This window comes from Miniopterus natalensis, chromosome 4, assembly GCF_054644295.1.
Source record: "Miniopterus natalensis isolate mMinNat1 chromosome 4, mMinNat1.hap1, whole genome shotgun sequence".
NCBI lineage: Eukaryota > Metazoa > Chordata > Mammalia > Chiroptera > Miniopteridae > Miniopterus > Miniopterus natalensis.
This window is the reverse complement of record NC_142084.1, coordinates 21478760-21506294: the sequence shown is the minus strand read 5'-3', so window position 1 is coordinate 21506294 and position 27535 is coordinate 21478760. Positions and strand designations below refer to the sequence as shown.

Genomic DNA, 27535 nt, shown 5'->3' with positions numbered 1-27535 from the left:
GATGTAATATACAACATGGAAACCATAATTAATGATACTGTGTTGTACATTTGAAAGTTGCTAAGAGATCTTAAGTTCTTATCAGAAGAAAAAATTATAACTGTGAGGTAATAGGTGTTAACGAGACTTATTGTGGAGATGATTTTGCAATATATACAAATATTGAATATTATGTAGTACACCTGCAACTAATGTTATGTCAATTACATCTCAATAAAAATAAAAATTATTTTTAAAGGGGGGTGGGGCTATTCCTGGAGATCTGAAGTGTGAGAGGGATTTGACAGTTTCTGTTCCAGCTTTGAAGATGGAAGAGACCACATGGCAAGGCATGCAGGTGGCCTCCATTCACTGAGAGAGGCCCCTTGCTGATGGCCAGCAAGGAAATAGGAACCACTATCCTACAACCAAAAGGAACTGAATTCTGCCACAATCATGTGAGCCTGGAAGAGGACCCTAAGCTCCAGGTAAGAACACAGCCTGGCTGACATCCTAACTTCAGCATTGTGAGAATCTTCACAAAGAGCCTGGCCACACCATGCTTGGATTTCTGACCTGTAGATCTGTGAAATAAATAAATGTTGTTTTAGCCACTAAATTTGTGGTAATTTGTTATGCGGCAATGGAAAACTAAAAATCTCTCTCACACACACACACACACCAACCAAGGGGCCAAAGAATAATACCAAATGCCCTGTTTATTTACACTTTTTATTAATAAAGACAACAGAAGAAGGACAAGGTTTCAATATTTTATTCAAGTTTTATTTTAAGTGATGTTAATTACAGCATTTGAAAGGGATGATCTAATTCCACACAATGGAAGACTCTAAAATGTACCCATTAAACTGCTAAAAAATAAACCGAGTGGCGAGAATACAACAGAAGTCTAATTTAGGTTCTGAGTGTTGTCACCATGTGATTACAGTCACAGACTCTTCCCAGCTTGCAGCTGGAGCTCTTAGAAGCTATTTCATACTCTGGTGCAAGGGCAAAAAACCACAACATGAGAGGGAATTAAGTCCTGAATTATTGGCTTCATCACATCCACCTTCTCCACCCCAAAATGGCACAAAAGAAACTACCACACCCTGCAGACTACTTTTGATGCAGAAGAGGTGATGGACCGGGGTGGAACCAGGTCATGAAGATCTGTCTAAAAAAGTCCTGTCAGATGAGTTTGAACACACCATCAAACAGTGAGCCTCTCTCAGTTAGGGTAGGAAATCAAGATTCAATACTCATGAAGTCATAATTTCATACATTTAAGCAATACAAATTTACAAAGTGCTTACAAGTCATCAGCTTCCACTTGCAGCCATTTCTAGATAAAAAAGAAACCTGACATCTCTAAGGGCTGCCACGTTGCCCCATGTCAACAGCTGAAAGGACCTGTTTGGGAATTGGGTTTCTTCTGTACCTCTGAAAGGGTAACACCTTAAAGCTGAATCATCTTTAACCTGGAGGTCTAACATGGTATTTAGCAATACTTGCATCCCAGACATACAACATTAAAAGGTACACTATATTCTGAAGGTAGCTATGCTGCAAAACAGTTTAAAATTAAACGACTGTACAGTCTTCGTTTATGCTTGAAATTCCAGTCCTAGACCAAGCTTGTGGCCACCAGCATTGACGTTCTTGCCATCCAGCAGAGCTGACAGTGTCAGTTTGATACCTGCAGGCAGAGAAATCATGGGGAGGGATGAAGAAAAGAGAAGTGAAAACACAGAGGAACGCTGGAGCATCCTAACAAAACCACACCAAAGTCAAACCCTGTTCTGGCTGTGTGATCAGGGGCAAAACCACATGGCCCTGCAAGCCCTGTTACTTAGTAATGCCATGTGACTAATTAATAGGTAGCCCCAACCACGAATCACCACCGAGATCTTACACTCACATTCACAACACGTGCGCCCACCACTGAGATTTTCCCTACAATGGCTTGATTCTGACATCACATAATCTTAGATTTCCAGGGTTCAAGGGCCCAACTTATCCAAATAACCCCAAGGTGGTATTAGCTCCAGGGACTGGCCTAGCCAACTGCAGAGGGAACCTGCAAACCAGTTTTACCATGGGGATGACTTATGGGCTAGTTTTAAGAACTTGCTGGAAATTAGTATCAAGCACTATGTACACGGGGGGGGGGGGGGCAGTGAAAGAAAATAACCAAAAATGTAACGTGAGCTTTGCTCTTCCTCTCTCCTACTGACTACTACTACTATTCTCCAGATGTTTCATAATCACTGCACACCCTGATAAACATTTCATTATAAAATTTTACAGACACTCATTTACAATGTACTGTACAGGCACTTTATAAGCATTAACATAAAGCAGCAAACAAGAACCACGATGTTTTTTAAGACAAAGAACTAATTTCACATACAAGCAACACATACCTGGCTTTAGTGTCTGAGTGTATCCTAACCCTATCAGGCTGGAGTTGTTCACTTTAGCCTAGTAAAGGAAAACAGAATAAATAAGAACTTTTTAATCAGCCAACTTTGAACTTCAGAATCAAGTTCTCTTTTGTCATGACTACTCTGTTTATGGGACTCATTAAATTCACGATGAAATATATCAAATTTGGGAGATTGGTCTCAGAAGGGAAACTCAAAGAGTCAACACGATTTTCAATTAAAAGGAAGTTATTATTTACATTTGACTCCTGATGGTACAAATGCCCAATTTCATTTATACTGAATTGGTCTGTATTCAAGTTATAACAGGTGAGGACACTTTCATTTATGGGCAGAGAGATAAAAGGCTCTCTTCTATGGAAGATTTCTTGAAGATTTATTTGTTGGGGTAAGGGAAAACAGCAAATGTGAGACGGGGTCTTGAGACTTTTTACTTTTTGGATACTATTAGAATTTTTCTTAAAAAAAAAAAATTTCTCTTCATGAAAAAGAGAAGCAAAAATCATAATGACATGAAGAAAGTTCAGCACTGACAAGCCTGAGTTTAAAATGGATACTGGAACAAGAGAAGGACTTAGCCAATCACCTAAATTTCAGCACTCAGTGAATGTTGATTAATAATTAAGTTCAGTAAAGCAGTTGAGTCCATAATAATTTTGCCTTCATTCTTCTGCATGAGTTGTAGGGAAATCCAGGCCTCTCCCTGACCCCTTTCTGTGAAATGAGAAGGGGTCAGGAGCAAAGCAAGCTCAAGCCTCGAGAACACCGAGTCCTGAGAAAAGCTGGGCTGCCATGGTGCATGTTTTCCTGCTCGAATGCTATTTTCAGACCTGACATCTCCCATCAGAAAGAGCAGAGCAGGGGAAAAGAAGGCCCCCTGGCAGTCAGTGCCCCGTCTAGCTGCTCCTTTTTGCTCATATCATCCAAAGAACAAGGTCCCTTTTCCTTTATTTTTACATGCCTAACACAAAGGGAGCCAAATTCAGTTCCTCTTTCAGGAGACTTAAAATGGGCTGTCCATAAATTACACACAGCAGCCCAGAAACCATCCTGCAACTTGTGATTTCCTCACTGCAGCCCAAAAGGGGTGCAGCCGGCAGTGCCCTATGACAACAGAGACTGAGCTCAACAGGACTTAATGTGAAAACTCTGCAGCAACCTAAGAGCCCACGAGCAATGCTACAGCGTATGCAAGGTAAGATGCCAACTGCCCAACCAGGGCCTGTCTTACTAATGTGTAATACAGGAGCTGGACAAGTGAAGGGCAAATGAGGGGGGAAATAAACACTTAAAACCTTAGCGTTCGAGGGAACCCCCTTTACAGTCTGCAACATGGAACAGGAACTGGTTAGAGAAGGAGACACCTTAGTGAGCCAGCCTGGGTCAAATCCAGGCCCCAACACTTACCCAATGTCTGCCCTTGGGCAAGTTACTCAACTTCTCACTTGATCTTAGCCAAAAGGCCGAGAAGGATTACTTACTCAACTTCTCTAAGCTTCCAGTTCCTCATTTGTGATAACCAAGACAGGATGATTTTTTTTTTTAAAGGCACCTACTTCAAATGGGTTGTATAAGAATTAAATACAATAATCCACATATCCAGGGGCTCCACACAGCACCTGGCATCCATAATAGGTACTATCACTATTAGTGGTTTCCTTATTTCAAACTCTTTCACAGTGAGAAAACCTCTAGTCAAAGCATGGAGCTCCAGCAGCTGGGAACGGCTCCAACCTAAGGGTGAGGCAGGGCCAGGGTGATGCATGACTCCAAAGGCACCCACCGAGAAGCAAGCGTCAGGGTCGATCTGATACTTGGCTGCTATTCCAAAGCGAGTGTTACTGTTTCCTGCTGTCCAGGCGAGGTTAACGGCGGTCTCCAACTTCTTATTGACCTTCTGATAAATGGAGCCACCAAACTCTGTCCCGTCGTTTCTGCAAATAAGCACATCACAGATGCCAAGCCGTCGGGGAAGACCGGCTGGAGTGGGGCGGAGCTGCCCCAGTCAAACAGAGGGCAGGGGATGTTGTCAAAGGACTCGCCCCATCACAAAACAGGTACCAAATTACAGGAAGCCTGATCGGAATGGAAGAGACACCAGAGTCGGGAGGTTCAGAGGAAGGTACAGCTATTTCAACCATCACTAGGGACACCCAAAGGCAGCTTAGTCAACTACTCAGGCCGCACTGAACTTGAAGTTTGCTTCCAAAATGGTCTTTAAAAATAGATGCAGCAACTAGGGCATCGGGATTCTGAGTGATTTCTTTCTTCTGCTGCTAATGTGATTACTTTTATAAATGCTTCTATCATAAAAATGGTCAGGGAGGGGAAGCAAATGAGACAAGAACACAGCCAGTAATGGCCAGTGTTCCTCAGAAGTCAGGTTACAGCCTTTAGCACCACCAGCTAGAGCCACAGCTGGGGGACACAGCCTGAACTGAGCCAGCCTCTTGGAGGAGAAGCGATTACAAAAGAGCTTAACCTATGATTCAGACTGGTCCGCCTGTGCATACTGTTGGTCCATGGGGCAACATCTACAATCCTGGTGGGACTTGAAAAAGAGCTACTTGCTACTTACAAAATGTTTCTGGTCTTTCAAAATGGAACAAAACCAGCTGACCAGACTCCTCCCTCTCTTCTAAGCACATCCTATTGACTCCAGCCTCTGGGAATAGGCCCTTCCCCTCCCTGACATTTTCAACATAAACATTGTCAAAGTTCTGCTTCATCATTTGGGTGTTTTCAGTGGAAATGGCATTGGAAACAGTTAAAGCAGGACCCATGTGCTTTGAATCCAGAGCTCAGAACCCATTGACCCAAGAACAAATTGTTGATCTTTCACGGCAAACTCTGCTTCTCACCAATACACTCTCCCTAAAGTAGGTGCTCATTAAATATATTTTAAATTCGTATGTTTTCCCCTGAAATTCCGCCAGATAGACACAGTACTTCCAGAAACTACAAGCACCGCCTGACTCGCGGGGAATCCCAACTTCAGGAAGTCCGAGCATGCTACAAAACACCAGCTCATCAAAAGAAACAGATTTGAGAGGGTTTGGTATAACTCAAATGGGGATATTTTCTTGGGCTGAAATGTGTTTTTTTAAAAGAGTCAGATTTTTCTATATATGCTAAAACACAGCCTTCCCTTACTGAGCTCTCAAAACCATAAAGAAAGGGAACTCATTCAAATTCATCTCTAAGAAACACAAAGAGCATCTGTTACACATCTGGGCCTCTGCAAGCACAGGGCAACCCAAATTAGTTGTGTCAGCTGATTCCATGCCAAGTCCCAAAATAAACCATGCGCACTTCTTAAAATCTTGAAGCTCAGGTATATGGGGAAAACAGCAAACAACCATTGTCCTTCCTAAACTGGTGCCAATTCCCAATCCCAAACCAAGGAGCACTTTCCATTCCAGCCAAAACTCTAAATTAAAAAACACTTCTATGCTTGTGGTATTTTCCTATGACTTTTTATGTGCTATCTTTTTTGAATTTCTATAACCTTTTTACCTCTTCATTGGTGTACATTTCTATGAGTTTTATCCCATGTACAGACTCATGTGACCACCACCATAATCAGGATACAGAACAGTTCCGCCACCCAAACTCCCTTGTGCCACCCCTTTGTATCACAACCTTATCTATGGCCCAAACCACTAGACTGTCCATCTCTATAGTTTTCCTGTGACTTTTTAGTTTTAAAAGACTCAAAATTTGTTAATGATATTCCTTTATTATATTCTGTTACTTATAGAAATTTCCTCAAAAAACTTATTAATAGAAATGTGATTCGTTTAGACACTAATACCATTTACTTGTCTTTAAGTTTCAGAAGTCTCTTCTTTAGTGACCTCTAGTGGAAAGAAAGAAATTTGGTAAAGTTGCACCCACTTGTGCCACAGGTTAGCTCCTCATGTCCACCGGGATTTTATGGATGAAATTTTTGTTTCCCTTAACGTAAATCGGCACTCCAACTCTCAAGTTTGATGACAAGGGGCTCTCTCTAACCTAACCCATGATTTTCTCTTCCCTTCACTACACTGTGCAGGAGTTAATAAACTTTTCGGTGCTCCGCCATACAGAGAGGACACTCTGTATTTAACTGAGAAAATCATCTCCTATCTTGTCTCCCGTGTCTAGGTTCCATTAAGCACAGCAAGCTGATCCTCACAGGCAACATACAGAGAAAGAGAGAGAGCTGCACCTTTCCCCCCATTTTGTTAACTAAAATGGAAAGGACCTCCAATGTCCATAAAGCTGCAGGGAAGGGACACTACTCTGGACTGACATCACGCCCTTCCTGTCATTGGTCAGTCATTCTGTGTGTACCAGGGACAGCATTTACTATTCATAGAACACAAAGAACCGAAGTCACTCCGGGAAATGGGTAGGTGGGAAGTAGGAAAACAATAGCAGTCCATTTGGCTTATCTGATTCCAACAAACTCACTTTACAGCGATTAAAAACTGAGCTTCGCCCAGCCGGGTGTGGCTCAGCAGTTGAGCATCAACCTAGGATCCAGGAGATCTAGGTTCGATTCCTGGTCAGGGCACATGCCCGGGTTGAGGGCTCGATCTCCAATGCCTCTCTCACCATTGGTGTTTCTATCTCTCTCTCTCCCTCTCCTTTCCTCCCTCTGAAATCAATAAAGATATATAAAAATAAAAAACTGAGCATAGAAGCAACCATGAAGAACAATCCGCCTGCTGCACACACTCGCACACCCACACTCACATACACTTACACATTAGTGTGAAGCTGAAATTCATCCGTCTTGTAGCCAACTGCAAAGTTGCTCTGGGTCACTCGAGACTTCGCAGTCTCAAAATTCATCTGGTAGCCAGCCAGCCAGCCCTCATAACCCAGCACCAGAGCGCCCCGGATCGAAGGCCCGGCGATGTCAAAATCCACGTCGCAGCCCAGGTTGATGTGCTCCCGCTTGTACCCTGTCTTGATTTTAGCATTTTTCTTCCTGAAGGAAAAGAAATTGTATTAAAAGTCAGAAGCTAACTCACCGGGAGACAACCATGCCAAAAAATGCAAAATTTAAAAAAAGAATCCCAGTTTAAATAGGGAGGTGGGCCCTAGCTGATTTGGCTCAGTGGTTAGAGCGTTGGCCCACAGACTGAAGGGTCCGGGTTCGATTCCAGCCAAGGGCATGTACCTCGGTTGCAGACCTGATCCCCAGCCCCAGCCAGGGCGCGTATGGGAGGCAACCAATCAAAGTATCTCTCTCACATCGACATCCCTCTCTCTCTTCCCCGCCCCCACTCTCTCTGAAAAGCAATGGAAAAAATATCCTCGGGTGAAAAATAACAAATAAATAAATAGGGAGCAGGGTGGGCACAGTCAGGGTCCCAAATCTCCCTTAAGCATAAGCAGCTGCTGCCACAAGAGGCAGAACACAGCCTCCCCTCCACCAAATCCGGGCTGCAGCAATGGACAATAACGAAGTGAGCGCTCAAGCTTGAGAACAGCACGAAGTCATTTTCTTTCACTGTCCACTTTCCCTGCGTTTCGTGTAGTGGCCTGCGCTACACAGGCATTTACTAGGTAGGGCGCCACCATGTAATTAGGAAACAGATGCATTCTGCTGGTTTCCAAGACTGTGGTAAAGATATATTGGTCATGAAAGCACCATCTGAACAGCAGCTCGTAAGGAGATGGTCATCTTCCTACTTTGTGAAAAAGTAACAAACACTAGATCTTGTCCAAGTAAATACAACAGTTAGACAGCCTTCAATCAGCAGTCACGAGATCCCGATGAGTAGGTATTTACGAGAACTTGGTACGGATACGGAACCTAGGGCCCTGCCGTCACAGGGGCCAGGAAGAGCCCAGACTTGTATGACCAGATCAGGGCCTCCCCTGCTTTTGATTCAGACCCAGCATTCCTCAGGAAGGGTAGGTGAGTTGTGTCACCTGCAAATATATTATCACCATGCCTTTTACCAAAAGTCAACATTGGAGACATGATCACATCTATCAAATAATATTTAGACTATTTACACCTGATCCTTTCTGTCACTGAGCTACAAAATGGGCATCTCCCAAGGACAGCAAGCTGCATTCTCAGCAGAGACCAGAGGAGAAACCAGATCTGTTCAGAGGCCCACGGGCTGCACAGCCCTGTCCACCCAGCTGCATTCACACTGAGATTGACGCTTCCCCAGCACCCAGCCTGTGGGTCCTAAATATCATTCCCTCCTCAAAGGAACCAGTGCTCCTCCGAGAAATAGTTGATTATAGGTCAGGGCAGGAAATGTGCACGGTGAGCTTGAGGCATCTATCAAAGTTTCAAAGACTATGTACTGGGACTGGGGCAAAAGAACTTGACAGCTAACCTGAAGGGCCTCCCAAGGGCTTCAAACATGGGGCAATGGGAGCATCATTAAAAATAATATCAGCAATGGATTGATACATATCAAATATAAGCCGTGAATTCATAACAAAAAAACCACACACATTAGTCAGCTTTAGAGGCTAGAGAACCAATTAAGAGATTTAAGCCATATCAACCAATTTTTGCAATTTTGCATGGACAATTTTTTATTCTATAAAAAAATTTTCCATGAAATCATGCAATTTAAACAGAGATTTGCCAGTATTAAGGAATTGTGATTTTTTTTTTTTTACAATGTAATATTATGGTTATGCTTTTGTAAAAAGGAATCTTATATTTACAAATGAAATTACATGATATGTTATTTACTTCAAAATAATCTGCAGGTGGGAGGGATTAGTTATGGATGTATAAATAAAACATGATTGGCCATGGGTTGATAATTATTAAAGCTGGATGACAGGAACATGATGAGAGTTTAATATACTTTTCTGCATTCTGTTGTTATGTTTGAAATTTTTCATAATAAAAAATGTGAAGGTCAACCATCCCAAGTCCTTAGTGAGACAAGAATTCCAGAGGTCACAGTTGAAAATAAAGCCAGCACCCTTCCCAAGTGACACCGAAACCTGTGACTTTTGTTCAAGTTGCTTCTGCACATTTTCACAAGCTTTGAAGGAAGACCAATTATCTCTCAGTAAGAAAACTCAAGCCAATTTTGGCCTGCCTGCTCTTTGCAGGAAGAAGCCTGGGTTTTGGCCAAGCATCTAATTGGCACCAGGCGGGGTAGGATGATTGATGGAAAGACAGCTGCTCAGAGGCTGACGTTTATTAAGAGAGGGAGCCCAATAAGTGTAAAAAGTGGGCATCTTGTAGCAACGAGGTGAAAAGCTGTTGTTGACCACAAAGTGCAACACCTGTGGCAGGGCCTCTGACCACTGGCGCGCACCAGCTGCCCCGGACAGTGTACCCGGCACCTCCACAGTGTCTCACTGGGTTCTGGCCAAGGACACAAGGTCCCCAGAGAATGGCGGTGCTGGGGCAGTGGCTCAGGTTTCTCTCCAGGTTTCTGATCTAATGTAGCATTCCACTGCTAGCTATTTAAACAATGGTGCTAATTTGACAAGCACCTGAGAGAGTCATGACTCTGATTTGTGGTTAACAAGCTGGCTTTATCTGTGTTAGGCACTCAGTGTGGGTGCTGGTCCCTCGATGAAGTCTGCAGCCTCATCCAGACACGGTCTCTACTCAGCTCCTTATGGAAGCAGGATATTTTCCCAGACTATCCCCCTCAGTGGCTTTGGAAGGCCAGCTTTCATTTCCAATCTCCATCAAGTCATCCAAACTTTCCTCAAATGCCCAGTAGAATATGTACGCCTTGCACCCAATCGTGGTTTTAAAACACCCTTCTTCAAGACAAGAAACCAAGGCTTTTTGGAGAAATGGCCGATAGCAGGAGTAGGGAAGAGCAAGAAGAAGCTAAAACTGAACATCTTCTGAAGAAGTGCTCGAAAAAATGACAGTCTTGTCAAAAACACACAGGATGCCAACCTGAAGGTGCTCCCCATGGCCAGATCTGGGGGCAATATGAGCAAGAAAACGAATTATTGTAATGGATTATAACTCATAGAATAAATATCCATGAAGCCATATTGACACAACTAAACAATTGGTAAAATAAATAAATGGAAAAGAAAAGCTCTTCCTCACAGTAGAATCCCAATTTAAAAATGTAGAAGGAATGATGGTAACAGGAAATCACCTTTGGCCAATGGTAACTGTTGCAGGCAAGCACCACCAATGGATACTAATGTTTGTGAGTCAAAGTATAAGAAACAGAATATTTGCATAGTCTCAAAGTATCTCCCCACAAGATACTTATTATTTACAAAGAGAAAAACAGTAGCTTTATAGAGAAACCTGGCAAACACCATTTTAACCAAGTGATGAAAGTCAATGTCACCGGTAGTGAGGCATATTGACGGACATATACCTCCTGGCATCATGCACCACAACGGACACAACACAACAGAGCTTCAAAGGTTGTCAAAACTGCAAAACCTCAGCTTAACCATGAGGAAACATCAGACAAATCCAAGTTGGAGAAATCAACAAAATAACAGGCCAGTCCTCTTTGAAAGTGTCAAGGTCATGAAAGACAAAGAAAGACTGTTCCAGATTAGAGGAGACAAGGGAGACTTGACAACTAAATGCAATGCAGTTCCCTAAACTGGATCACGGACTACAAATAAGACACCAGGTAGGACAAGAGATCAGTTAGCAGTCTGACAGCGACATAACTTCCTGGTTCTGATCACCGTAGTTGTGTAAGACGCTAATATTAGGAGAAGCTGGGGGAAGGATATAAGAAAACTCTAGGCCCTGTTTGTGCCACACTTTTGTATATGTTAAATACAAAATATTTCCAAATAAAAGGTTAAATAAAAAAAACCTTTCCTTCTATGTGTATTACTGCAGGACCCAAACACTTCTCTGCAAACCTCCGAAAGGTAGTGGGAAATCCCTTATAAATTCCTTAGTGTGCCACCCAGGGCAACGGGCAAAGTCCGAAGCAGCAACGCCAAGCATGTGGGCGCATCCAGCAGCCCCTCATCCCAGCAGAGGCTCTCTCTGGATAACGTCTCCCATCACGGCAGGGTGCCTGGGCAGGAAGCGGACAAGCAGGAAGGCAATACTCCAGCAGGAAAACTCCAGCAAAGATGAGGGCAAGAGTCAATTCAGCTCCTGGCCAGTGGTCTTTAGGTCATCCATAACCAAGTGATAAAAAGACTGTAACCTCCAGAGGCAGGACCCCTGTCCACCCTGCACCCAGTACAGGGTCTGTTTTTGGTTTTTGGGGGGTTTTTTGGTTAACCCTCACCCAAGGATATTTTTTCTGTTGATTTTTAGAGAGAATGAAAGGGAGGGAGAGACAGAGGGAGGAAGGAAGAGGAAGGGAGGGAGGGAGGGAGGGAGGGAGGGAGGGAGGGAGGGAGGGAAGGAGGGAGGGAGGGAGGGAGGGAGGGAGATATAAGAGAGGGACATCAATTGGTTGCCTCCCACACATGCCCCAACCTGGCCAGGGATAGAACCTGCAACCCAGGAACATGCCCTTGACCGGGAATCAAACCTGCGACCCTTCAGTGTGCGTCCCGACGCTCTAGCCAGTGAGCCACACCAGCCAGGGCCAGTACAGGGTCTGAACTCAGGAGATCCTCTCTCTAATAATCACTTGTCCGGCGGTTATGGGGTAGTAAAGGGTAAAGGGAGCCAAATATATGGTGACAGAAGATGATTTGACTTTGAGAGGTGGACACACAATGCAATATATAGGTTACGTATCCCAGAAATGTACCCTTGAAACCTAAATAATCTTACTAACTAATGTCACCCCAATAAACTTAATATTAAAAAAAAAAAAAACTTGTCAGAGGGGAAAAAGGAAGAAGGGAGAAATAAAATGAAACGGAAAGCCCTGGCCTGTGTGGCTCATTGGCTGGGCATCTTCCCATGCACCAAAAGGCTGCCAGTTCATTTCCCAGTCAGGGCACATGCCCGGGTTGCAGGCTCCATCTCCAGGAGGGGGGTGTGCAGGAGGCAGCCAATGGATGTTTTACTCTCACATCAGTGTTTCTCTCTAGCTCTCCCTCTCCCTTCCTCTCTCTCAAAAAAAATCAATAAATTTTTCAAAAAATAATAAATTAAAATGTATATTAAAAAAATAAATAAAGATGGCACGCTAGCCGGTTTGGCTCATTGGTTAGAGTGTCAGCCTGCGGACTGAAGGGTCCCAGGTTTGGGAGAGCCGCTGCTCTGAGCAGAAGAAAACAAGACTGTGATCTAGAAGAGAACACTTCCTTGGAGCCACTGGGAAAAGCTCCCGGCAGGCGAGGCAGACCAGCACAGCATCCTGCCTCCCGATGCACCCAGGACACATCAAGCCTCATTTGTTTGTTGTGGCTGGAAAGCCTGGGGCAAAAAAAGTGTAACCTCAGGAGCCACCTTACAGTTAAGGCCACACACCCTGTGTCCCTAGGAAGCCGGGGAAAGGGCCCCCCCGAGCCTGAAAAATGGGGCTGGCACCAGAGACCAGCTAGTCCCTGCTTGCAAACGTCACCGGCTGCCCCACAGCCTCGGCCACTTCCCCACCGGCAGCCGCACTCGCACGCACCGGAGCGTGACCGGGCCAGAGACGCGGCAGCCGAGGCCGAGACAGCGCAGCGCAGAATCTCACTACAAAACACTGCCTGCCGTCCCCGCAGAGAAAACGGGCGGGATCCTTACCCGGTGTTCGGCGAGAAGGACGAGTCAAAGGTCAGCTTCAGTCCACGTGCAAGCTGGACAGAAAAGACATTTGCCGGCAGGTTTAGTACAAGGCCGGCCGGCGGATGTGAATCAACGCAACGGCCTCTCCGCGGGGACCATTACCTGATCTTCCACGGTGATCTCCGTGCCCAGCGTGTTGTCGGTGTTCCACTTCTCCGTAAACGTCAGGCCATACTCAGTCCACCGGTACTTGGTTTCCAGGCTGCCCGTCACTTTGGTGGTCTCAGTGTTGGCTGAGCCTGAGCTTGTAAATTCCTTTAAGGGGGAGGGGGGGTCACAGCCTGCATGCCGGCACCTAACTCTGCATCCTTCCACCCTAAACAGGCCGCACTTCCCTTTTCCCTGAATGTGTGGGGCAAGAGCTCATTCTATCATTCATTTAGATATTTCAAGAACAGGGGGCTAAAGGACTCTGCATGGGGAATTCTTTATGAGCAGACAGGGTCCTTCCTCCCCTGTAACTCCTGAGCGTGCACAGGGAGGCACCGCTCCCTCCATCCGGCCTCCAGCCCGGGGCAGAGAAGCAGCACTGAGCTAAAGCCGACGCTGCAGTCACTGAACCCCAAAACGTCTTCCTCCCAACCACCACATGCACCACCTAAAACACACTACGAAGGCTTTTTTTAAAAAATAATTATGTGGCACTGACTACAGATCGATTCTGAAATAAGAAACACAAGGGCAAATAAAACTGACACCTGCCCCCATATACCTATGAGTATTAACAGCTGTTGAACGGAGGACCTGTTAGGGTGGTTCCCCTGGGCCACGCGTCCCACGGAGGATGCAATAAATGCAACTGCTACCAACTGCCACAAACGAAACGGTCCCTTCCTTTGACCCTGCCACCCAGGACACGGCAGTCATTCGTCGATCTACGATAAATACCCATGCTCCACGAGGGTCAGAAAACTTACCAGTCCATTCTCAGATTTTGTTTTCAAATCAAGTTTTATTAAGCCAAACCCTAAAGAAAGAAGATGGTAACTGTTATTAGGTCAGCTAAGTGACGGGAGAGTAGCATCTCTGTCTCCCTTACGCTATTTCAAAATGGCCCGAGTACAGAGCTCCGCGGCCCGGGCACAGAGCTCCGCGGCCCGGGCGCGGGGGCAGACAGAACAGGCACACGCCCGGCCCCCACCCGCGCTGCCAGCAGGGACTGAGAAACAAGCGCCCGACAGCCTGGCACCTGCCTACGGATGGGCCACATTTATAACTCGCGCTCCACGTGGCAGCCTCCGTGGAGCTCTCCACAGCTGGGGGGACGACCGCACGGCCACTTCTCTGCGGCATCTCATCAACCCGCCCCTGCTGGGTGCGTGGATAAAACTGCTTTCCAAGCCGCAGAAAGCTTATCTTTTTTTCCCTGATGTGCAAGTTCGGAGAGCTGACTGACTCAGGTCTCTCAACCTGTGGATGGGCAAAACCCCAGGCATGCCAATCCAGCCTGTGGGCTGCAAGGCCACGCCACGCAACACTCACCGTAGCCCTTGGTGAAGACGTCCCTGGCGGGTTTGCCAAGATCAATATACGTGGGAGGCACGGCCATCTTCTGCTGCAATAAAAAGAACCACTGGAATAAATACACTGCTAATTATAGAAATTAGTTTTCCATCAATAAAAAAAATTATTAGGTATAATTAACAAGTAAAAAGCATCAGCACCGAACTCCAGGTACCCTGTCCTCTCAGGTGTGGGCAGAGAAGCCCTTGCTGTCTTGTGCTGCTTTCTGTGGCCAGAGCTTGAGACACCCAGTAAGTTTTTGTTGACAGCAGGTCAGCCTGACTTTAGATCTCCTCTCCTTGGCAGCCCAGGACCGAGCACGGGCCCAGCATATAGCAGGAGTCAGTAAGTATTTGCTGAATGAATTAATTGTCAAAGACACATTCCCATGAGCCAGCTACTTTACTGAGCTGCAGGACTCTTGCCAACACAAGGTATCGTCTTACAAAATTTCGACTGCTAGGGCACTGAATGCACGGAATAGAAATCAGAGCTTCCCATGACAACCTATTTTCCATATGGGTCTGCTTTCATTAATTCCAACACATATTTACGGTGCACCTAGCGTGTGCCAGAATGGACCCAACTGTTCACAAAACTTTTGCATTTCAGGGGAACCCACTTTGAGAGCATCACACTCCTCACAGGGAACAGAGTAAACCCAACTGATCAGGCAGCTCTTCACGCGAAAGGCAATGCAGGCACATCTCCCCCAAATATTTTAATTCAAACAAACATTTATTGAGCTCCAGTGTGACTTCATTTTTTTAAAACCAACTATCAAGGCGCTACTTGGGATTGTTGCATGTCACTAAGTCAGTCGACAAGCATTTATTAAGCACCTCGGTACTCACGGAAGGCAAGTAACTCAAACAGTCCTTGCCTCGAAAATCACGCTGCGTCCCTAGGAGGCTCTGCTTGGACACATGGACACAGAATTAAAAGCCTAAAGACAGCCAGCATCATCTTCTGCATGTCTCCATCTCCAGTCTTTAGCCAGGAATTCAATTAACCAGAGGCTGGTTCCATTAACTTGTAAAATACAGCATACCTAAATTACCACACTGACTGCATACACCCCATCTCAGTCACATACGCGCAAATTAACACCTAAGTGGCATGTTCCTGGTAAGGGGGATCCCACTGAGAAGTGGCCCAAGGGATCCCGGGGGTGGGGAACAATATCACGGTCATAGTCCCATTCCTGGCCAAAGCGAACTTCAAAGACATTGCGGGGAGCTCACAAAACCAATGAGCACTTTGTAAAAGAAACAACTGGAAACTTCCACAATTTTACATTATAAAATTGTGGTCCGGGTCCTATTTTACTCCTTTCAGAGGTTTTGCTAATTCCGTCCCAACCCACTTTTGCATCAGAGCAGGGAGCAGCAGCGAGCTGTTTACACTATCCTATTTTTGTTGCTGTCCTTTCTTACACATGACCGCTCCGGGACCATGGGCAGCTCAGTCCGCATTAGGGTCAGGGCACAAAGAACACGGGGGAAGATCCCAGGGGCAGACCAGGAAACCAGCCCCCAGGTCCTCCAAAGTACCCCCAGGCTAAGGCATAGGCCTCAGCATGGCCCCCTCCCAGAAGCAATGAAGCCACCCTGGGCACATCTCAGCAAGCCTCCCAGAGCCCTCTCCACCCTCAGCAGCACTAACAGGTTTCAGCAGACAGAGCATCGCTCCTCCCCAGCTGGGCCCCAAACTCAGCCCTGGGGGGGGGGGGGGGAGAGAAGTCCAGAGGCATTATCTCTGGGTCAGCTAAGACCTCCCTGCACCCCGCAGGCCAGGGCCTTCCCAAGCACCCTCCCCTGGCTCCAGGACCAGCCTCACCAGACACAGCGGCTTTCGCATCGGGACAGGTCCGTGTCCCCCCCACCCCCCGGAGAAAAGGCAAAACACTCATCATTTCATGTTCCCCAAATGCCCTCACATCACTAATCCCCCGAACCGAACAGGCAAAGCCACCTGTCAAAAAAACACTCCAAGCACAGCAAACATCACCTAAGGACAGGGCCACTAAGGAGATCACCCTCTAAGGACAAGGGAGTTGGATAGCAGAGGGGGGGCTCGGATAAGGCCAGGCTCTCCTCGTGGCTCCAGCTCAGCACCAAACCCACTCCTGGACCAGGTAACACCCACCAAGGTGGCAGGAGGATGACTCCCCTTCACGAAGGCCCTGGCCCCCCACTGCCCTGTGTAGCTTCCCGCCCCTTTGTGCAGTCTTCCTCTCTCCCCACCCCATCTCCGGCCGCATTCATCTAAGGCAAGGCCTGAGGCCGCTCTGCCTCTCAGAGAAGCTCAGCTTTTTCACAACTGCAAACACCAGCCAGAAAAATGCCCGTTTTACACAGTCCTCAGCACCTGCTTCAAAACCAAATTTTATTGTAGAAATAATGATTCCATCCGTGTCTTTCAGGCGAGTGCTGGAGGGAAAGAGAGTTCAACCCTCTGCTTTCTGATCTGATTCCCTGCCTGCCAGGAGGCTGAACCCTGGCCCTGGGCCCTCCCTCCGCCCCAATCAGCTTACCGCCCCAATCAGCTTACCATCCGTCCCCCGCAGCATCCACCACGTGTCTTCAGAAGCCCGGCCTCCAGAGGCTGAGCCTGAAGCAGGGACTCAACCTGGGCAAAGCAGGCAGCCTTGGACAGATGGAAATCAGAAGGCTGTCTGGGGACGGCCGGACCCAGGTCTGTGCCTGGGTGATGGCTTCAAGGCACAACCTTAGGAGCACAGTTCCCCCTTAAGGATACGTGGGAAGTGAGGGATGGGCAGGGCCAGCTGAGCAGACCTGGCTGCAGGCACTGATGACTTTGAGAAGGACCAATAAATCATGCCAGGAGACAGGAGTCCCTGGTTCCCCTCCACTGCCTGCCAGCCTACCTACCCAACCATTCCCTGGCTGACCTTGAACAATTATGCAAGATCCACTCCAGCTCAGGAATGAAAATCCAGCCCATACTGGAAGCTCAGAGGGCAGAGATAGTATATCACCCAGCATGGTCTGCATAACACTTACATAACCTCCATCCCGGGGGGACATCCTCCCTGACTTGGCAGCTGCATGGCAGTGACAGCTGCTCTGCTCCCAGCCCCCTAGTACCCCCACAAATGCACAGCTACCCCAAAATCACACCCTTGAACTCAAAGCATCCTAGAGCCTGTCGTGCATAAATGTATCCAAAACATGGAAAAAGCTATGTGTACAAAGTTGCCAAGGCCCGGCACATAGTAGGTATTTATTGCAAATGTCTGTTTAATGATTAAACGCACATGAGCATCCAAGTGTTTTTTTAGTAGGAAAAAAACAGAAACTAAGTATCCGACAAGTAGATGGCCATGTAGCCAGGAAGCAGGAGCTCCCACTGCAGCGCCACCTGGATAGGGGGTGGGGAGACCCGCGAGGGGCACCCCTGCCCCCACCTTGGCCTGAGGAGAGCTGAACTAAGGCGACCAAGTGCCTGCAGAAGTGGGCACCGCCACTCGGACCGCAGAACCAAGCATGGACTTTATTCTAAGGGCCTGGGGGAGCCACTTTAGAGTGACGGAAACACCTGTGTTTGTGAAGGTCCCTCAACCAACAGATTAGCAAAAATGTAAGTGAAATATCAACCATTGGTGTGGGAAATGGTCACTCCCGTTCATGCCAAGTTGGAGTACTAGGGACAGGACAGCCCTTCCGGAGCCGACTGCTGGCAGTGCCCCTTAATGGAGGCAATGTATTAACCCTAGGGGCAATTCTCTTGCTAGGGACTCACCCACCATAGTCCCCAAGGCAACCAAAGATGGGTACACAAGAATGCTCGCTGCAGTTTTATTTGTAACACAACCCAGAAGCAACCTAGATGTCCATCAACAGGCAAATGAATTAATAAAAATTAAGATACCTGCCAAATGAATGAGGTGAATTTATATGTGGTGGCGCAGAAAGCTACCTGCGCTATAGTTAATGAAAAAAGCAAGTCGCTTGCAGTTCCATGGAATTGGAGGAAAACCTTTCCACATACACATCCTTCTGCACTTGTGAGTGAGTGGGAGGCCCCGTGGACGGGTCCGAGCCAATCCGCTAAGGTGGCTGCCTCAGAGCTGCTTCCGGAACGGAAAGAGCGTTGAAGGCAGGATGGAGTTAAATGGGATTTTCACTTTTCATTCTACTTCAGTAGTTGTTTGTATATGTTGATTTTTTTTCAAATGAAGGACAGAAAATTTAAAACTCCAACCAATGTGTCTGAAATTGAGCCATGCTGCCTTAGCCAGGAGGAAAAGCGGCCCAAAAGGTGTCGACGCCGGACGCGAGGACAGATTCAAACCCCAATGGGATGGCAGGGTCAAGAGGCAAGGCCAGCACGGGGCACGTTCCACTCCCAGGTGACCACCTGTGGCTTTGGCCACCCTGACCTGACGTTAGTGTGCACGGGACTCGCCTGAGGCCCTTGTCCAAGAGCCTCCTTCCCTCCCTCTCAGCCTTTCGAGGCCCAACAAACAGGCAGGGCAGCCTGCAGGTGCCACCGAGAAAACTGGGCTCACTCCCTGCGCGGAGCACCCCACTTGGAGTACCCTCTTTTCTCGGCAGAGGGCCCTCGGGAAGACCCAGGCAGCGGGGCCTTGGTGCCCTCAAAGGGCCAACAGCCACTGCCACGGGCGGCCCAGGGAGCAGGGCAGCCACGGTCCCCAAAGCTCAGTCAGAAGGCTTCTGAACACAGGTAACACCCAATGGGTTGAAAGACAATGTCTTCAAGAGCAAGGGTCTCCCAGGGCTAGGACAAACACCAGGAGCCACCCTGCCACAGCATTTCCCAGCCCATCAGGGTACCTGGGCAGCAGGACACAGTGACTGCTGGAAGGGGTAGGAGCCTCCAGGGGTTCTACCCAGTGCCGGCCTTTCCCAGCTGTGTCACGCCGGACAAGCCGCTTATAACTTACATTCTCAGGGTCGCGTTCTGCTCATCTATAAATTGGGTCTAACGATAGTACCTTTCTACCGGGTCGCTACAAGGACTGAGTTAATAGGTAGAGCACGCAGGAGGGTCCAGCACACAGTGAGCACTCAGTAAACAGTAGCGGTAACCACAATCCTCTATTGTGGATGGTCTTTGCTTGGCCCTCCCGATCCACTTTCCTCCTCACCCTGCTCTGTGCCCCCACACCTGGTCATTACGAACTGTTATCAATGGGCTATGGTGGGGTTTGGCCAACAGGAGGCATCAGCAAAATATGGGAGTGAGGTGAGGGCACTCATCAGCCCCAGGCTCCCTCCCTGCTGGACCCGGGGTAGGCAGTGACTACTTTCCTCCACCCAAGCTCACAGCTCCTGCCCAGAGGCCCCTCCTAGTTCCAAAGGACCCCTGGGGCCACACCCTTTGTCTGGTGCCCCCACCTTCTACCCACACCTTCTCAAAGGATCCCATAGTTATGGGGTTTTTTTGTTTTTGTTTTTTTACACCCTGTATGCGTATCTGATTCCTGCAAGGACCTGGACCAACAAGGCAATCATCGCCATCACCATCACCATCCTAAATTCCCCTTGGGAAGGGAGAACTGTAGGAAAGCCTTTGGCTCTGCTGTTTCTCTAACACTGTTATTCCGGGTGGTTTGTCAGGGCAGAACTGCACCAGCCTATAGGAGGAACATCAGACCAACTAGGGATCAGTGCCTCCCCCTAATTCTGGAGACCAGGAAAAGCAACTTCCCCAGCAGGAGGCTAGCCCAGCTCTGAAAGCCAATCTGTGGGGTCAACACCATCGGGAGCCTCCCCACATACTCCACCCCACACTGCCTGGGAGCAGGTCTGTGTTCTCGGTGCAGCTGTCTTCCCCTCCCCCTTCCACATCAGTCTCAGGCAGGGAAGCAAAGCTGTTGCTTCTATTTTAAAACACACTGGGAGCTGGGCCACCACCAGCACAGCCTTCCACAAGCCTCAAGAAAATGTAGCCGACTAGGGGGCAGCCTGCCCACCCACCCATCAAGACAAGGCCTGGGCTGGCAGGCAGCATGCCAGGGTCTGGGTCCCAGGCGCACCCAGGGCTCCGGCCTGATCTCAGGCACCTCAGGTTCCCTGGAGCCTCACACCTGGTTTGACTCACCAGGATTAAAATCAACAATGCTTGGGCAGGTGGGCTCCGGAGTCAAGCAGCCCTGAGTTCCAATTGCAATCTACCACTCTCCAGATGTGACCACAGGCAAGTCCCAACCTAGCGGCACCTCCCTGCCCCACCCACACTGGCTGGATCGAGGGCCAGAGGGCACTGCCAGAGAAGGTCACCTAGACCTGCACCTCAATTTTTCTTCAGCTCTAATATGGGGAAAGAGTACCCCACTCAGCATCACTGTGGGGACTAAATTAGATTAATATAAAGCAGTTAGCACAGTGGGTGGTACCTGAGAGGCATACAACAAACACAGGTATTTTATTTTATATATTTCTTATTATAATTAGGGCTGCTGTGCAGGATGCCAAAAGGTCACCCTGAACCAGAGTCCTCCCCGACCATAATGAGGTATTGTTTAGCTGAATACCGCCCAGCCAGGTCCTGGAAAAATGCCTCCCACCTCATCCCAGGAAAACCGACCCTTCTGATAGACACCCAGTACCACTGACCTTCCAACAAATAAGGGTGACTCCACCGACAGCTGTGCTCTGACAGCTAGCCTACACGCAGCTATGGGCACGCCCACTCTGATCAGTGTAAAAGAATAACTTCCTCCCTGAATAGCAAATTAATTCTACTTTTCAAAAGGCATTCACATGTATTAGCTCCTCCCAATGGTCCCTGGAATGACAACTGGGGCGTGAGAGCACTAGCACTGGAGCCAGAGGGGCCCTGAATCCCAGCTCCACTGCTGCTGAGCTGTGTGACCTCGAATGCTTACCTCACTTCTCTGTGCTCAAGCCTCCTGGCCTGTGAAATGAAAACAATAATCTCTCTCCCCTAAGGCTTGTAAGATGGTGGATTCAAAGTCACACAAGCCCTCAGAGCACTGCTGAGCAGGCCCTCAATAAACAATGACGCTGATGATGAAGATCACACTTTTACAGAGGAGAAACTAAGAAACAGGAAAAGTGACCTGACCTGCACATGAGACCCTGTGACTCATGTCGGAGCTGTGTGGTGAGCTCAATCTGCTCTCTGGAATGCCAGCACAGCTCTGGTTAAAGGGCCTAGATGCCCATTCACCCTCAGCCCCGAGAGCAAGCAGGGAAATGGAGCATTGTTCTCAGGCCCAGCTGAGGAGCCCATTGCTCACCTTTCTTCGGTGGCTACCAGAGCAGTCCGGGGGCAGCCCAAGGCCACAGACCCTCTGAGCACTGAGGGTCTGCCTTCAGGCTTGGCTGGCTCTCAGCCACCTGCATGCCTCTCTGTCACTACCACCAAAGATGTCACATCCTGAGAAATGCCATCAAGGGCAAAGTGGATGTCAGTGCCTCAGGAGCATTTTACCAGTAAAGTTGGGGGTGAAGGTAGCCCATTACCACCAACTTGGAGGGCACTATCCACATCTGCCTAGTGTTCAGCAGGACCAGAGAGGCCCACCAGCAACTCCTGAGCCCCTATGTTTGTGCCTATGGAATAGCAGAAATAAAACTAAGTACAGTAATCAACTGAAAGCAGCACCCCCTTCCCCAGGGTCAAGCTCTTTATTCAGGTCAACTCCAGCAGAAGTACTCAGAGAGGGAAGAGGTACCAGGCCCAAGGCCTTTAGGAGAATTCCCATGCACCCATGTTACCCTCCCCTGAAAGCCCAGAAACACCAGTTCAACAAGTTTTCTACAGGACTTGGGAAGTCACAGAATGAAGATAACATGTTCAGAGCAGTTACTTCAAATAAGGAACAGTTTTGCTTCTCACTGCTCTAGGGCTGTACACACTGTTGCAGCTCTTTAAATACTGTTTGTGGGACTCTCTGCTCCACAAGGCTATTTTCTGGAAGTGAGCTGTGTGTGTCCCTCAAAAAGGATATCTAGGATCCATGGACTATGGCCTGGACCTGCAGCCACTAAAAATGCCCATTCAACAATTCCACAAATACTTAATGAGCACCTACTATAAGCCATGTTCTGGAACTATCCTGTCAATAAGGGTAAGTCAACTCACAGATAAAAAGCAACTGTATTTATCCCACAGACCCTTCTCAAGTGCCTACTGTGTGCCAGGTGGCACCACCCCAAGCACTGAAAACAAAGCTGCAGAGGGTTTAAGCCTGCCGGTGTAGGAACTCAGTCCAGAGCTGGGGTAGAGAGAAATAAGACAGGCCTCGGCAGTCTGCCCTGGCCTTGCCAACAGCACATTAGGCAAAGGAACCCATTTCCCTATCTCCTCTGGAGAGAATTGGTCAAGGGGATGAGGGCCTCAGATGGAACAGGCCTAGGCTTAGTCCAGGTCTTAGCACCCACATTGAACTTCCTGCTCCAGCCTGACCCTGTCTGTCTATAAACTTAAAAGGATTTTTCCTGGATATCCTGAAAATTACTCAATACCTGGCACACAAACGCTTAATAATACCTAACATTTACTATAACAGGGACTACATTTTTTTGTTGCTATTGTTGTTTTAATGTTTAACTTTTTTATTTTATTTTTTTTTTTGAGAGAGAAAGGGAAAGAGAGAGAAACATAGATGTGAGAGAGAAACATCAATGGGTTGCCTCTGGCACACACCCTGAGCTGGCTCGAACCCACAACCTGGGTATGTGCCCTGACCAGGAATCCAACCAGGGGGAGGGCAACCACTGGGTGCACTGGGCAACGCTCAACCAACTGAGCCACACCAGCCAGGGCAACTGGCACGATGTTTACTGAACCCTGTCCAGAGCACCACGTGGAGCAAACCACCTACTAGGGATGGGCCAGAACCTCCCAAAAAAAGCCTCCAGGCTAAGTGTCATGGCTTCTGACGAGGCCCTCTCCTTGCCAGGCGCTGTTCTGAAGGTTTCACGTTCATCAATTCATTTTATTCTTCCCAAAAAAGCCAAGGAAGAAGAGGTGCAATTACCCCCACTCCACGTATGGAAAAACTGAGTCGTGGTGTCCTCCCGGCTGTGTGACCTTGGACAAGTCACCAGGGCGCGGGCCTCGCATGCAAAGGGCTCTGAACCAGTTTGGTAAAAGCACCGCCGCATTTGGTTAATGAATGAGGGACAGAAACAGGAATCGTTCCTGAGGACAGAGGGGCTACATCACTCCGCGGGGCCTCCCTTCTCCAGGCCTCACCTCCTGCCCGGGCCCCAGCTCCTACCCCAGCACCGGCCCTGGCGCGGCCCCTGTGGCCTAAGTCGGCTCAGCCTCCCGCTCCGCCCGATGGCGCTGGCACGCGCCGACAGCGCAAGGTGCCCGCTCCCCCGGGCACGGGCGGGACAGAGCGCGAGGGGCCGGGGCGCCGGGGCCACGGTGGTCCCAGGAGCTCACCCCCCAGCGACAAAGTGGCCCGCGCCGGCCCGAGGGCTCGGCCCGGCGCGCGTGGGTGGCGGGCGGGTGCCAGCCTGGCCCGCGCCGACTGGATCGAGGGCCAGAGGGCGCCGGCGGAGAAGGTCACCTAGACCTGCAGCCGGCTGGGCCTCCACGCGGGGCCCGTGCGCCTCCGCCGGCGCGTCCCCGCGGGCTCGGGCCCGGCCCAGGCGCCGCCGACGTCCGGCCTCCCGCTCTCCCACCCGGGCCCGTCCGCCACCCGCCCCGCGGCCTGCTCCGCGCGCCCGCCGCTCACCCCGCAGGCCCGCGGGGCCGCCCCGCTCCCTCCCTGGCCCTCGCCCTCGCCCGCGCTTCCCCGTCTCCTCCCCTCAGCTCCCCCGGGGCCCGGCGTCCGGCCCCGGACGCAGGCAGAGCTCCGGCCCCTCTCCGCGGCGCCTACCTCAGCGGCGGCGGCGCAGGGCTCAGCGGCGGGCACGGCGGGGCCGCGGCGCGAGGAACCAGGCGAGTGGCGGGGCCGAGGGCGGGGCGGCGCCGACGGCGGCGGCGCGGACCCGCCCCGACCCTGCGCGCCCGGCCCAGCGAGCTCCGCCCCGGGGCCCGCCCCGGACACCGCCCAGGCCCGGCCCGGGTCCGGGTTCCGCTCCCCAGCCGCGCTGCGTGCGCCCGGCCACGGGGTGGCGGGGCTGGCAAGCGCGTGGGTGTGCGTGCGCCCGGCCGCGGGGTGGCGGGGTGATAAGCGCGCGGGTATGCGTGCGCCGGGACGCGGGGTGGCGGGGTGATAAGCGCGCGGGTGTGCGTGCGCCCGGACACGGGGCGGCGGGGCTGGTAAGCGCACGGATGTGCGTGCGCTGGGACACGGGCGCGCGCGGGGCGCGGGAGCCGGGCAGCCTCTGCTGGAAATCCCCTGGGGCTGAAGCATCGGAGGCGGGAAGTGTTCGGGTTGCTGAGCGGCGGCCCCGGGATGCCCCGCGCTGATGCAGGCCACGGGGTCCCGGGGCTCCTGCTCGGCCTCGCGACTGGCACAGCCCCTCTCCCCCCGCAGCTGATGCGGCGCTGGGCCGCGGGGGCCTAGCCGGGTGCATGCGGTGACCCCGACCCCGGCAAAGCCCGCGCGGGGCACTGAATCGGGCTCCCAGGCGGCGCGGATACAAAGTAGCGGCCACGCCTGTTGCTCCTGCGCTCTTGACACCATGTATCCGGCGTCGCCGACCCTTCCTCCGGCCGCACCTCCGCTTCAGCAGTTTTCCCCGGTAGCGAAGCTGCTAGCAGCCATTTTCGGAGCAACTGAAAAGTGAAAAAATTGTGTTTTGCAAGGTTGTCTAAAGGGTCTCACGGCGCGCCCAGGAACCACAGGTTCCCTCCCGCGTGCGGGGGGGGGGGGAGCGGGGCCTCGGGGACCCCGGCCCTGACTCCCCGCGGAGCTCCGCTAAAGAACATGGAGTCACCCGACGGCCTAAGCAGGTGATGATCGCATCGAGGGCATCCCGCGCCAGGCCCACCCCAGGCTGACTTTTCCAAGCCAACTTCAAGAAGTGATGACTTCGTGCCTGGATAAAGACTCTGCATATCCTTCGCCTTCAGCCTGCGTTTTCCAAGGCCTGAGGCGTCTAGGGCCTGGTAGAGGGGGCTCGGGGGCCGCAGAAACAGAAACAGGACGGGAGCTCACAGCCAGCTGTGGCACAAATGGAAGGACTGGGCAACTGGGGCCTGTGAAGAGGCGATCAGGGCGGGCTGCTGGAAAGAGGTGGCAGCTTAAATGGGAAAGTGGCAACTGGTGTTCCAGGAGAGGACAGGGTGTTGAGGAAGAAGGGAGCTTATGGGGGAGGGGGTTGCAGACAGGGTGCCCTAGGCCCTGTAGAGGGCTCAGGTCTGATTGAAAATGTGAGGAAGAGACCCCCCCCCCCAATCCTGAAGAGTGGAGGAGGGAGGCCAGAGCTCTCCTCAGGCCCATGAGCTGCTCCATGCCTGACTGGGGACTCTGGGCTTCCCAACCTGGCCATCCCCACTGGGCACACAAAGGCCCACTCCTGGAGAGGATGGGGCAGGGAAACTACTGAGTCACCCACGAGTTTAGGAGGACCAGGACCTCGAGGAGGCAGGGCAGGACCAGGTGGCTCTGACGGACCATGGAGCTCTAGAAACCTCACTGGAGCTAGAAGCAGATGCCATGCCCGGGGTCAGTGAAGCCCAGGTGTGTGTGGCGCTTGAACCAAATGTTCAAGGTGCTCCCTCCCCTCCAGCACCTCCCTGCCAACCTCCCTTTCACGCCCCCCAATGTGGGGATAATTCCCCCTGCCCACCCTCCTCTAGTCCCTTCTGAGATTCCCCAAGGTGCTCCTTCCAGATTAATCACCTGAGCACCCTTTGAGTCACTTAGTGGCTGTGTGACCCTGGGCAACAGGCCTCAGCTTCAACTTCAGAGGGTTGTGAGTTTAAAATGGGTCACATAGCAAGTAAGCACTCAGAAAATGGTGAAGAAACCAACTGGGACGTGGAAGCCCTCACGCCCTAGTGTTGACCTCCCCCCAGCAACCCTGAAAGAGGAGCTGAGCTGAGGCAACAGCCATACTAGGCTTACCCACCCCACCCCAGCCCCACCTCCACTCCCTCTGCCACAGCTGGTTGGGCTGGGGGTTGGCACCTGAACTGAGACCTCCGATCAGGTCCTCTCGTAAAGTTTTTTAACACTTTTTTTAATTGACTTTTTAAGAGAGAGAGAGGAAAGGGGCAGAGAGAGAGATACATGGATGTGAGAGAGAAACATTTATGTGTTGCCTCCCAAAAGCACCCTGACCAGGGGTTGAACCCTCAGCCTGGGCGTGTGCCCTGACTAGGAATCCAACCTGCAACCTTTCCATGCACAGGACCATGCTTAACCAACTGAGCCACACCAGCCAGGGCCTCTCTTGTAAATGTGAATTAAGAAACGCAGGTCAGGTCTAACCGTTTTTCTTTGAGGGAATGACCTTTCTCCCCTTCTCAGTCCACAAACTTTGTTGGAGCTGACTCTACCAGGTTCCGGGGACATCGTCTAAATCTAGTCATGCCGCAGGCCACCCTCTGTGCTTTCCAGCTGTCCGAGCTGAAGAGTTTCCTTTTTACATAGTCCAGACTGGATTAGGTTTTCTTCCAGGTCCTAACTCAGTTCTGCTCTCCCTTCAAGCAAGACAATATAAAACATCTGGGGAAGATGAGATTTGTCTTTTAATTCTGGGATGGCCAAACAGTGTAAGAGTGTTTCATTTTAGGGAAGTCCTTTCTTATGTCTGACTTACAGCCATGGGGCTTCTACTATAGATATCTAGATGGAAAGCAGCCAGTCACCTTTCTAAGAGCCTAAGTTGAAACACTTTCCATACTTTTCAAGACCGGATGTACCTCAACATGATTTTTTTCTTTTTAAATTTTTTATTAACTTGAGAGAGTAGAAGTAGGGGGGAGAGAGAGAGAGAGAAACATCGATTTATTGTTCCACTTACGTATGCATTCATTGGTTGATTTTTGTATATGCCCTGATCAG

The 27535-nt window shown here is 50.0% G+C and overlaps 1 protein-coding gene across 1 annotated transcript; it reads right to left on the bottom strand.

The window, feature by feature from the left end:
• Positions 1–739: 739 nt before the first annotated feature.
• VDAC1 (voltage dependent anion channel 1) lies at positions 740–24469 on the bottom strand. Its single transcript, XM_087816383.1, has 9 exons — positions 24455–24469; positions 14584–14656; positions 14019–14068; positions 13204–13356; positions 13060–13112; positions 7177–7404; positions 4210–4360; positions 2406–2463; positions 740–1678 (listed from the first exon to the last, which is right to left on the bottom strand). Exons 2-9 carry the CDS (start codon positions 14648–14650, stop codon positions 1587–1589), a joined length of 852 nt encoding a protein of 283 aa, XP_087672509.1. The 5' UTR covers positions 14651–14656; positions 24455–24469; the 3' UTR covers positions 740–1586.
• Positions 24470–27535: the final 3066 nt, after the last annotated feature.

Bases quoted from the DNA above. Each gene is read 5' to 3' on its own strand.
- VDAC1 (XM_087816383.1), bottom strand. From the start codon at position 14,650: ATGGCCGTGCCTCCCACGTATATTGATCTTGGCAAACCCGCCAGGGAC. The intron at 14,069-14,583 runs GTGAGTGTTGCG...TTCTTTCTTTAG, and splicing joins CGTCTTCACCAAGGGCTACG to GGTTTGGCTTAATAAAACTT. The intron at 4,361-7,176 runs GTAAGTGTATGT...GCTTATTTGCAG, and splicing joins TTTCAGCTTCACACTAATGT to AAACGACGGGACAGAGTTTG.